This window comes from Dreissena polymorpha, chromosome 6, assembly GCF_020536995.1.
Source record: "Dreissena polymorpha isolate Duluth1 chromosome 6, UMN_Dpol_1.0, whole genome shotgun sequence".
Lineage (NCBI taxonomy): Eukaryota > Metazoa > Mollusca > Bivalvia > Myida > Dreissenidae > Dreissena > Dreissena polymorpha.
In genome coordinates, this window is record NC_068360.1 from 76,926,019 (window position 1) to 76,939,294 (window position 13,276).

General features: G+C 35.1%; 1 protein-coding gene across 10 annotated transcripts in view; it reads left to right on the top strand.

Annotated features, from left to right (window-relative positions):
- The first annotated feature begins 526 nt into the window (after positions 1–526).
- The window catches only part of LOC127835450 (uncharacterized), a 354,496-nt gene continuing 341,746 nt past the window's right edge, over positions 527–13,276 (top strand). For 3 of the 10 annotated variants that reach the window (XM_052361890.1, XM_052361889.1, XM_052361888.1), the window contains exons 1-8: positions 527–750; positions 2,114–2,303; positions 2,914–3,040; positions 6,396–6,538; positions 7,523–7,640; positions 10,886–11,073; positions 11,776–11,908; positions 12,715–12,837. In XM_052361890.1, the coding sequence (XP_052217850.1) occupies positions 654–750; positions 2,114–2,303; positions 2,914–3,040; positions 6,396–6,538; positions 7,523–7,640; positions 10,886–11,073; positions 11,776–11,908; positions 12,715–12,837 (1,119 nt within the window). In that variant the 5' untranslated portion in view covers positions 527–653. The remainder of the gene's footprint in view (positions 751–2,113; positions 2,304–2,913; positions 3,041–6,395; positions 6,539–7,522; positions 7,641–10,885; positions 11,074–11,775; positions 11,909–12,714; positions 12,838–13,276) is intronic. The other 7 variants (XR_008028530.1, XR_008028525.1, XR_008028529.1 and 4 more) reach the window with 5 other exon arrangements.

The window sequence follows — 13,276 nt, forward strand, 5'->3', positions numbered from 1 at the left end:
TGGTTTTTTACCTTAATAAACTAATAATGGCTCTAACTAGGAAACGGACTTGAAAGCGTTCCAAGAAGCCTTCGGCTTTCGATAAATCTATCTTAAAGAGATAGGTTCAAACATTTCAACATACAATATCAACACGATAACAGGTGGGCTCAACGCTACTGGGACTTCCAATGCAGCGCATAGGAGTCGGTGTTAAAACCGGTCAGATTACTACACTTGCCTCACATTAAGTGCATAATTAAACGCAAGACTCGAATAATAAAAATAACACTCAAAGGATCGTAGTTAAATTTACAAAAACTCTTTCATAAAATATAATTTATTTTAAATTGTGTTTCTAGCATTCTAAGATAAAGTAACATCGGATAAATCGAATGTGTGCGTGAAAACCTTTGCCCAATCATTCGTTTTTCTATGGGTATTGTTATAAAGCTTTACAACACAAACTTAAAATTGTCATTCAACCCCTTTAACATGCATTTTATCAATTATATAAGATATAAAAAATATAGCCCATGTATGAATTCACAGAGACATGACCCACTTTTAAAGCGAACAAACACGAACGTCGCGTTGAGCTTTGAGTACTCACAAGTCATACAGGCAGGTCGCACTTAGTTTAATGAACAACAAGTCATTTAACAAACAAGAAGATGAAGTTGCCTCTAAGGTCAAGAAATATTGCTGGATTGTTAACGATTGTTGGCGGAGTGATTATGCATCTGTCAATCGGAGCCACGTACACATTAGGTGAGCTTGTTTAAACATATATGGATCGCCCAAGTGGTCACAATATATACACAGATATATGTAAAATAAGTGGTGAGCTCTGATTCATATATGTCATAAACGTGTTTGTAAACGAACATGCATAAATTTTAAGCTGCAAAATAAATGCAGATGCTTTACCTGAAAACCTGGTACATGCATAAGATTGCTAAGATGTTCATGTTACGAACACATTATTAATTTTGTCATATATGCATACTTTAACCCTTTTTACGATTGTTATTAGAATACAAATATTCCTTTTTGTTAATAATCTGTTTGTTGTTTTACATGCCATGTTTATAAAATTGAAATATTCAAAAATGTTGCTTTCCAAACTTGAATCAACTATTTATAATAATGGACATATTATGCAAAAGCGCCACAGCTTCAAGAAGGGTGAAACGTAATCAATAATTCCGATGGCAACAGACTATGTAAAGCAGGGTTTTGTTATCCTAAATCAAGTATTAAAATCATGGTACATTTAGGATTTGGCATGCTTCATATGCAGTGTATACACTTTAATTGTAATATCAAAATGGAATACACAAAAAGAATACAATACAGTCATCATTTATTATCAACAAGATCTCATTAAGATAGAGGTATAAGCTGTAGTACAACAAACATGCTACTATGAATGTTTTCATAGTATGTTTTTAACACCATTATATATTGAATAAGAATAGATTGAAAATTAACAAAAACAAATGCGACCGCATACGGTAATTTCATTTCAAGTGTTAACATTACATACACTTTAAGCCTTATGATCTGTTTTGCTTTTAAGAATATTATGCTTTCTTGTACTATATATGTTTGATTCAGCAAAAAACCTCTAGATTAAGATGTGGCTTCTATTTCCGATTATATCTTTTGTGAGAAGGCTAAATAATATAAATACCCATGTAATTTGAAATAAAATGATCTTTTCTACATTAAAATAAGTATTTTTTCACTTTAAGACATAATATATCACAATAAGATATTTTCCTGTTTTGGTACTACTTAGCATGATTATTCTGCAGTCCGGTATACTATTAGAACATTGATGTCTAAGAAATGTTTTACATATTTGAAAATGTTTTATTGTTAAATTGAAATTTGAATGGTGTGCATCTAGCTATAGAAATGCACACGTACAGGAGGACGGTAATTCCGGCTTCGCCATTATACTATGCGAAGACGCGAATAGAAATGCCAGATAATACAAGGAGCAAACGTCAATAGTATCGCTCAACTTGATAATTTTGGTGACCGTTGGTTGATTACAATATGAACATAGAAAAAACAAAGATGTAAAAAAAGCCCATCATCGTATAATTTCTATTTCGTATTTCAGGAAATTTCTCGCCATACTTTGTTTCCTACTACCGCAATCGCACAGCGGAAACGGAACTACGCAACGAAGACTCGCTATGGCTTATGACCGCCACTTTGTTCGGAGGCGCCATCGGCGTGTCAATGTCCGGACTGATGGTCAATAGGTTTGGGCCCCGTATCTCCTTGATATTAGGAATCGTAGTGTTCTGGTAAGAATTGTTCTTGTCAAACCAAATACCTTATCAGTATGCAGATTGTTCCAAGTAACATATATTTGCAAAAATATAAAATCAAGCCCTAAAGATTGTGAAAATTCAGCTGCATGTATCCTAAATCAAACATTGTTGCCAATATGTACAAGCATTTTTAATGTATCCAAGATAAATTCTGCATTTGAGGTACTCTCAAATTGAATCATAATAACATGCAATTAATTTATATTCAAACTGTCAGCAAGATAAATTTGTACGACATACATTTTATACGTTTATCTGGAAACAATTTTAATACCTAAATGAAATATATTTCAGAATGTCTATCAATTTCACACGTACAGAATCAGTATCATAATTGCAATCACGTTGTCGTAATAATTTTCCATTTGAATAATTATATGAAGACAAACATTGAATAACAAAGAATAAATCATATATCTTAAACCATTCACTTTCAAAAACGCATAGTAACTTCTAATAATCAACCGTAAACTAGTAAAATATAAAATTCTGAAAATGAGTTGTCAATATACAATTTCTATCTGTTGGTAATACGTAATTCATGCCAGCGTTTAAGACATTTTGAATGTATGGTTGTTTTCAGTGCGACAACAGCGTTGAATTACTTCAGCGTACGTGGCAGTTACGCCGCCATGGTTATAATATACGGGTTCATCAACGGGTTCGGAAACAAGATCATATACCCCATACCCGTGGCCATAGCTATAAAGGTAGACAACTTATTACATACCCCGCAGCATCTTCTCAGGGCATTTAAACACAGCGGTGCCACAGTGCCTTAATTTTCTAATCATGGGTGCGCCTGTGTCTGAATTTCCAAATCTGGGTTGTCCATGTGCGTTTATATCCGAATTTGGGGTTACAGTGTGCTTGAATTTCTAAACATTATCGTTTTGTGCTTGTTAACGGTTAAAGTTTACATTCAATACATAAAAAAATAAAAAATGTATTTTTCCTGTGCCTTAACAAAGACCTTGGTAAAATGCTGACCCAACCCACGTGTCCATAGCTGTGAAGGTAGACAACTTCATTTTTGGGTATGTATTGATTTGTATATGAGTGTGTATATGTTGTGTATGAAATGTAAGTTCGGTAGGTCGTTTTTGTATGAAATGTAAGTTCGTCCAGTCATTTGTGTATGTAATGGTAGTTCGTCTAGTCGTTCGTGTATATAATGACCGTTCGTTCATTCGTTCGTGTATGTTATTTCAGTTCGTTCAGTCGTTCTTGTATGTATAATCAGTTCGTTCAGTCGTTCGTGTTTGTAATGTCAGTTAGCCCAGCCGTTCGTGTATGTAATGTCAGTTCGTCAAGTCGTTCGTGTATGTTATGTCAGTCCGTCAAGTCGTTCGTATATGTAATGTCAGATAGTCAAGTGGTTCATATATGTAATGTCAGATCGTCCGCTCATTCGTATATGTACTAACAGTTCGTCCAGTCGTTCGTGTATGTCATGTCAGTTCGTTAATTCGCTCATGTATGTAATGTCAGTTCGTCCAGTCGTTCGTGTATGTAATTCACTTCGTCAAGTCGTTCGTGTATCTAATGTAAATTTATCCAGTCGTTTATCAATGTAATGTCAGTTCGTCAAGTGGTTGATATATCTTATGTCAGTTCGTCCACTCGTTCGTGTATTTTATGTTAGTTCGTCTAGTCGTACATGTATGCTATGTCAGTTCGTCTAGTCGTTCGTGTATGTAATGTCAGTTTTTCAAGCCGTTCGTGTATGTAATGTCACTTCGTCAAGTCGTTCGTGTATGTACTGTCAGTTCGTCTAGTCGTTCGTGGTTGCAATGTCAGTTCGTAAAGTCGTTCGTGTATGTAATGTCAGTTAGTCAAGTTGTTCGTAAATGTAATGACAGTTCGTCAAGTCGTTCATGTATGTAATGTCAGTTCGTCAACTCGTTCGTGTATAAAATGTAAATTCATCCTGTCATTTATGGTTGTAATGTCAGTTCGTCAAGTCGTCGTGTATGTAATGTCAGTTCGTCTAGTCGTTCGTGTATGTAATGTCAGTTTTTCAAGCCGATCGTGTATGTAATGTCACTTCGTCAAGTCGTTCGTGTATGTACTGTCAGTTCGACTAGTCGTTCGTGGTTGTAATGTCAGTTCGTAAAGTCGTTCGTGTATGTAATGTCAGTTCGTCAAGTTGTTCGTGAATGTTATGACAGTTCGTCAAGTCGTTTATGTATGTAATGTCAGTTCATCAACTCGTTCGTGTATGAAATCTAAATTCATCAAGTCGTTTATGTATGTTATGTCAGTTCGTCAAGTCGTTCGTGGTTGTAATGTCAGTTCATCTAGTGGTTAATGTATGTTATTCAGTTTGTAAAGTCGTTCGTGTATGAAATGTCAGTTCGTCAAGTCGTTCGTGTATGTAATGTTAGTTAGACAAATCGTCCGTGTATGTTATGTCAGTTCGTCTAGTCGTTTGTGTATATATTTTCAGTTCGTCAAGTCGTTCTTGTATGTAATGTTAGTTCGTCAAGTAGTTCATGTATGTAATGTCAGTTTGTCCAGTCGATCATGTATGTAATGTCAGCTCGTCAAGTCGTTCGTGTATGTAATGAAAGATCGTTAAGTCGTTCTTGTATGTAATGTCAGTTTGTCCAGTCGTTCATGTATGTAATGTCAGTGCGCCCAGCCGTTCATGTATATAACGTCAGTTCATCCAGTCGTTGATGTATGTAATGGTAGTTCGTCCAGTCGTTCGTTGATGTTATGTCAATTCGTCCAGTCAGTCGTGTATGTAATGTCAGATCGTCCAGTCGTTCGTGTATGAAATGTCAGTGCGTCAAGTCGTTCGTGTATGTAGTGTTAGTTCGTCAAGTCGTGTATGTATGTAATAACAGTTCGTCCAGTCGTTCGTGTATGCTATGTCAGTCCGTCTAGTCGTTTGTGTATATATTTTCAGTTCGTCAAGTCGTTCGTGAATGCAATGTTAGTTCGTCAAGTCGTGCATGCATGTGAGGTCAGTTCGTCCAGTCGTTCATGTTAGTAATGTCAGTTTGTCCAGTCGTTCATGTATGTAATGTCAGTTCGTCGAGTCGTTCGTGTATGTAATGACAGATCGTCAAGTCGTTCTTTTATGTAATGTCAGTTTGTCCAGTCGTTTATGTATGTAATGTCAGTGCGCCCAGTCGTTCATGTATATAATGTCAGTTCATCCAGTCGTTGATGTATGTAATGGTAGTTCGTCCAGTCGTTCGTTGATGTTATGTCAATTCGTCTAGCCAATGTATGTAATGTCAGTTCGTTCAGTCGTTCGTGTATGAAATGTCAGTGCGTCAAGTCGTTCGTGTATATAGTGTTAGTTCGTCAAGTCGTGTATGTATGTCATGACAGTTCGTCGAGTCGTTCGTGTATGTAATGTAAGTTCGATCAGTCGTTCGTGTATGTAATGTCAGTTCGTCCAGTCGTTTCTGAATGTAATGACAGTTTGTCCAGTCGTTCGTGTATGTAATTTTAGTTCTTCCCGCCGTTTGTGTAGGTAATGTCAGTTTGTCCAGTCGTTCGTGAATGTAATGATCGTTCATCCACTCGTTCGTGAATGTTATGCCAGTTTGTCCAGTCGGTCGTAAATGTATTGACAGTTCGTCTAGTCGTTTGTAAATGTAATGTAAATTCGTTCAGTCGTTCGTGTCTGTTATGTCAGTTCATTGATTCCCAAATACATGTATGCTCTTTCTGTTTAAGGAACCTGCCATTTGTGATTTAAAGTGTTTAGACCGACATAATCTTTTATTATCAGAAACCTGTACCGTAAGTCATTATGATCAGCAGACATCATATTGCATCATGAATGTTCCGAAATGTGTATTTTTGTAACATAATGGTCCAAAACTTACAATGTGATTGTTATTGAAAATTGTGAATGTTGTGTGATGTCTTTTTTGTGGATGGAAGCCTGAATACCCGTAAAACAACTGTCCGGTGTGTTGACCACCAAACAATCGCACATGCTTCACTGCACGGGTAATGAGCTCGTGTCACATTGGTGAGAAGTGCGCGTACCAACCACTGCTCTAACATGTCAGTCGTGGTCATTTTATGTTTTCTTTATAGTGTTTTCCAACGCGACCGTCGTTTGTGGCGGGAATAATCCTTGCCGGCTATGGTGGAGGCGCCAGCATCTTCAATCAGGTCATCACCGCCTTTATTAACCCCGACAACTACTCTCCCGACCTGGTCACAAAAGAGGGAGATAGGTGTGTACTGTTCTGCTTGGTTTAAAATATTTATTGAAAAAAACAACAACATTGTTTATGGAGCTGAAGTGGTTAAGCAAATCATCGTTATTGGGCGTTAAGTTGTTTTGGAGGTCAATTCCGCCGAGCTAAGGACTGCATCAGCGAGAAATGTTCGAGAAGATTCAAGACGTAGGCTGTGATAAAATGCATGTTCAAAATGTTTCTCTCCTGAAAATCATTCATGAGTTTCGGTATTCCTACGACATATATTGCACATTGCGAATCACATTATGTTAATTGTGTAAACCTCCTAACGGTTGAATCCACAAATGAAGATTATGTTTCGAAGCAAACTACAGTTTGTGTTATGCATTAAATTAATGTGAATATACCATAAACAACATTTAAAAAAAGAAAGAGTAGCTTCAATGTGAAATAAGGCAAGTGGGACCCATGCGTATGCGGTTTTTGTAAACTGAAAACCGATTAAAGGTATCTTTTCACGTTTTGGTTAATTGACAACATTTAAATAAATTATTCAGATTGGCAAATTTTCGTTTTATTTATGATATTTGCAAGGAAACAGTAATATTGAACATTTTCCATGCTCTAAAATATCCTAAGTATGCATTTTCTAAATATCCTGCGTCCAATTCACAATATTGTAATTACATATTTTAATATTTCTGAACAAAGAAGTGCGTATTGTGTCTGCTTAGATACAAAAACAACATTGAATATAGATTAAAAACCAGTCCTAGATCAGTACCGTTTCTAGAATAGAGTGTCACATATATAGTTATAATGCGACCCCAGACAAATATCAGGCGATTAAATCTCATACCTTTTAGCAATTAAAAACATGACAAATCACATACATCAAACAAAGCACTTTCAAAAATAGGAAATGTTTGGGGTCACCGTCTGGGAACAGTCTATGAAACGCATTGTGGGTTAAAACCAATTTGATGGTTATGCCAAACTTAACTATTTTGATGACAGGTATTTTACACAACCGGATCTACTGGACCGGGTACCATACAGTTTTCTGGTCCTGGGCGGTTTGTGCTTCTTGCTCCAGGTACTCGGGCTGCTCTGTATCCGGGAACCAGCTCCAGAGGTAACCGTTTTAATCCTATAACAGAGCTCTTTACCCCTCAGGTACGCACTTTCACGCATTTGAAGTCCTTTAAAAAGTCATATTACTTTTAAGACCATTCTTGTTAGATGCACATTTTTAAGGCTTAATTTCCAACCCTAATATACTGCTGCGCAGCAAAAAGGATATAACCGGAAAAACTGCAAGTTACTCGCCTGCCGTTCTGGTTTTATGCTGGTGGCATATAGCCACGTTCACTTGGTTTGTGAGAAGGAAAGGGTTAAGTAACATCGAAAGTATTTGTCATCGTATAACCTTTAACATTATCATATCGTTATTTTAGCACGTATTTATTCAATCGTTACGTTTTTAAAACTTCTTCTGCTCTGTGAAAATGGGGTTTAATGCACATGCAATCTGCACAGGCTTATAAGGGACGACACTTTCCGCCTAAACTTGATTTTCGCTAAGAAGAAACTTTCTTGAAACGAAAATTATCATAAACGCGGAAAGTGTCGTCCCTGATTAGCCTGTGCTGTCTGTATGTGCCTTAAACCCCATTTTCACAGAGCACGGCTCAATTAAAGTCGACAAGCGAATATGGATCTATACTCATACACCATGTTAAGACCACGAAGAGACTCTTAATAATAAAAAAAATATTTTTTCAATTTATTTAAATTATCCTTTACAAGAAATTTTGTCATATAAATTTCGGGTTTCGTGCTCTGCGAGGATGAAATTTTCGAACGCAGTTGAACTATTTTTATACTTTATTGTAATTCGACCGTTTTTCGATGTTATGGAAAGGAATTTTCCGAAACAAATATTAAATAAAATATACAAATGAACCAATATGTATATCTTTAGAAAGCGATAGAAAAATTCACATACACAAAAAGTAGGTACGGCGAGTCGTCTAGGTAAAATAAAATAAAATATACACATTATTTATAACGAATTCAAACATACAAAATAGTACATAAATGTCACAATAATATGTTATTAAATAGTTATTAAATAAAAGTAATATTTTACATGAGAAAATATATTTCCTCCAAAAAAAGAAATACGTTCACCTTTTGTTTCTGAGATTTTCGTGCACGTGAATCACGAGCAAGGGTTGGATAACTTTAATATTAGTAATTCATGCACGATGTTTACTTGTTTGGAATGCTTCCCAATGACCTGTGAAATTTATTTAAATTTATATTGAACCCTAAGATAATCAAAGTACTCAAAGTACTGTTGGGGCGATTTAACTCAAAGTGTGTGGTCGTTAAAACACTATACACCGTGATGCTAACCAATCACCTTTTTGAAGTAAACAGATGGAAGTAAGGAAGGGTGACAAGCTGTCAACATTATATGATTTAGCTATTGGGGTTTAATGTAATTGCTGCTTTTTAAAACAAGTCATTTTTCGTATTTGCCAATTAATAGCTAAACTGCGAAGATATAATACACATACCAAAATCGAAACTTGACATACATTTGATAAAGACAAGCATTGCAGTAATTTCTAATTATTACAGTAAGGTTTATGGATCGTTCTTGCCTAAGTACACGGGTGTGTCAAAGTATCAAGTAAATCCATTCAGTATCAAGTAAGATACGGCAAATGTTAGTTTTTGAGCAATTGGATACTAAAGGGCAATGTCAACCAGGGTTCAAGGTAAAAAAGTCTATCCAGTTCCAAACTTGACATAAATTTGATAAAGACAAACATTGCGGTAAGTTCTAATAAGTACAGTAAGGTTTCTGGATAGTTGATGCCTAAGTACACGGGCCTCCGTGTGTCAAAGTATAAAATTAATCCATTCAGTATCAAGTAAGATACGGCAAATGTTAGTTTTTGAGCAATTGAACACTAAAGGTCAATGTCAACCAGGGGTCAAGCTGAAAAAAGTCAACAGAAAGGTCTTGTCCAAAGGGGTGTTCTGTCCAAGAATTAAGTAAATCAATTCAATAATAGGGTAAAAAGGTATCATCCTACTTGGTCATCGAACCCACGACCCCGTGTTTAACAGAATCGTGCTCTACCGACTGAGCTAGCAGGGCGGACACAATTGTCTCCGCAAAATGTATTATTAAAAAAGCAAACAATTTCCGATAGCTTTGACATCTTCTGATTGGTCAATTTATGCAACGGAAAATACCGATGTACTTCGTAACATTGTTTTTTTGTGGCGCATTAATACTAATAACATGCGATCGGAGCTATTTTGTTTGCGAATGCAGACTCTGGAGATGCAAAGTGGTTGGTTGCAGTAACGGACTTCTTTCGTCGGTATACGTATTTTATGTTACCTATGGGGCGAATTGCAGAAGGGAATTGCCCCCAAAACAAATAACTAGTCTGGATTTTATGCGCACAATTTTTTACCCTACTACTTAAACGTTGATTTGATTATCACAAAATGTTATCAACGCACGATATTTACACATGAACATACATATACAAATATTTTCTGACGTACAGTAAGTTTTAACACTCTTAAGAGTTGAGAATGCATTGAAATAGTTATTCTTGCTTTTTACATGCATCACAATTGTATTACTTTGTTGCGTCTATATTATAAGAAATTATATCAAACCTTGGCAGCAATAACCAATATTCCGAAACGTCCTATCCAATAAAGAAACAGTATACCCCATGGTCAGTCAGAGGCCGTGTTACAATATTGTGTAACACTGAACGTTGGTGAAAATAAAGTACATTAATTTGTAATAAAACATGCACGTTTTTTAACGAAAATTCCGTTTCAGCAAACTAAACTAATATCGTATTATGATATTTTACTTAAAACATTGCTGATAAACAAATGAGGTGATTAAATCTATATTTAGTTTACACATTGCAATAGTCAATCTAACGTCGATGTTTTTGTATAACTAACGCATGGCCGTCTAGAATACACATTGCGATTAACAATCGCATGCTTTAAACTCTATGAAACGTTAAGGAATACAGAGTATTACTTATTTTTTTCCGATAACTCCTGTTTAAGGTCAAACAAAATGTTGACACAATGTCATAATCTTTTTTTAATAACAAAGCAAGAAGAAAATATTTATCATCGTACATGATTTTGTTACTGCGTCAGGGAATTCCGGTATTGGCGCCTCGACTGTACAATTTGAATTCACTTCGGAAGATGTTAATGTCTTATAACTTAATTTCTATCAAGAATTTCAAACTGCGTATAAAATTGCTGGTTGTTGGAAGTTGTGTGACATATGCACCCAATTAACATGTTTTACAGGTATTGGGTAATACAGAAAAAGACTTAGTGGAGACCAAACATGGAACAGAGGAACTGTCGTTGCCTATCATTTCTAATGGTAAAATAGAAATGACTGGCAAACCGGAAGTAGTTTCGATTGGATCTCAAACTCACGTGTCAGATTCCATTAAAAGAAACAGCTACCATCTAGGCAGTTCAATAATATTGTGAGTTATGTTATTTATTACAATTGGTAACTGATTATCTGCCAAAATAAAAAAATAAAATTTGAACTTTTAATTAAATGCTGGTAAAATTGTAGATTTACTTTGTTTAAACATGCATTTGTAAATGATTTTTAAATTCAACTGTTCCTAAATCTGAATGTTGTTGTACATTTCATTTGTAAAATTTTAATCACATTGTATCGAATTCTTCAAGCGCAAACATATGAGATAAGGTATGAGCACACTGAAATGGATTTCATATGCCATTTATTAACTTACCAAATTTATTCTGATATAATCAACATTACGAACTGTTATTGTGTCCCATAGGTGAAAACATTACTAACTGGAAATCAGCATTTTTATCCAACAACGTTTCTCATATATATAGCACGTTGTTATATATAAATATATATAAATTGTAGCCTTCTTATTTTCGTTCGTCATGTCAACGACATTAATTTCCCTGATCATTATTATGTAATATTTCATCACTAAACATCGTTTTTATTTAACATAGAAGGTCTTTTCACTCAACATAAATAAATTCTTTCGAAATAAATATCATTTTTACGCTTGTTAAGAAGTTGAACGTGCAAATGGTACCCTCAAGCATACCCAGTAATTCCACACAAAAGCTACTCAATATAAAATTATACATTGTAGGTGTTTATTAACAACGGTAAAACGTTTTAAATTCAGACCCACCTCTGCCAAAGACATGGGGGCACTAGAAGTCATTAAGCTCGCGTTTAGGACACGCGCGTTTTACGTGGTCATCTTATCTGCAATGATTATAAATATCGGAACTGGATTTGTATTTAATCTCTACAAGGTAATTAAGTCATATTGTTCCAAGACAGTGCCATCAATGTTCATCGTTTTAATGTTTTCTCTAATGGTGCACATATATGTTATGTTTTGTCCATTCAATTGCTTACGATCTTATCAATATTAATGAAAAATGATTTTTTATAAATCACATTTAATTATTTTTTAGGTGTTTAATTGGTGGAATATAATAATAATTGTTAGAATATTTTTTTCTTATTGCCTGGCTTCGGCCTGTCGTTATTCCTTTGCCGAAAGGACTTGTTGCTTAAACTACAAATGAAGCATTTACAAGAACTATCCGACGCAACTGCAAAAGCTGTTACTAGTGTAGCTTTCTTTGTTTCTATTTTTCTAGACTAGTGTGATCACATTTAAACCCTCCGGAAAATACAAGAAGTGTCTCTTAAACGTTAATAGATCATCTTATAATTTGGATGTTTTAAATTTCTCTAGCTTTCACAAATACATTTTGTTATTATTTTCTGGACAAGCCTAAAACTTGTAACTATTCAATTCTTGTTTGAAAGTGAACGCACCGTTTTAGAGCCATGTATAGCAGGGATAACATCACATAAATAGTTAATAAACACGTCTGTATTAAAACTTGATATGCCACTTTTTGTGTCAATGCGACCATAACGTATTAGTGTCATGTTTAGCAGCGATAATATCACACAGATAATTCAAACACGTCTGTACTTCGTTCATAAACTGACCTCTGTTGCCAAAATAAATCGTTAGTATTTTATTTTCGAATTTTAATTTGATTTTCAAGATTGATTGTGTGATCCAAATTTCTATTGTCAGTCATACGGACAGACGTTCATCGCAGACGACAAATTCCTGTCGGTTGTCGGGTCCATGTCGTCGGTGTTCAACTGCCTTGGTCGCCCCTTCTGGGGCCTTGTCATGGATCGTTTCGGTTACAGGGTACGCTATTGGTTAAAAATACTGTAGAATAAATATATTTACTTACGCAATTATGCGATTTGAAATAAATCTAAAATAATAATATCGACAGTTTTACAGGTTCCTTTTCATTAAAAATGTAAGCCTTTCCCTGCATGTGATGGAGAGATCACATATAACATTATCATCATATGGCTGCGATTTAAAAAATATATTTTTTAACATATTATGCAGTCGTTTGTCATTAAGCCTATGCCATTTCATTTGGGTGAAGTGATCAAGAACAAATTTAATACAGCAAAGATGAATTATCACAAAATACTTAAAATGAATGTATACCAATCTCGGATGAAAATTATAATGCGGACACCCAACACTGTCGCCAGTGCTAATTATTGTGTACGACATGTTAAATCACAGACCCGATTCTTAAAAAATAAGACTTTCACATTTACACTGA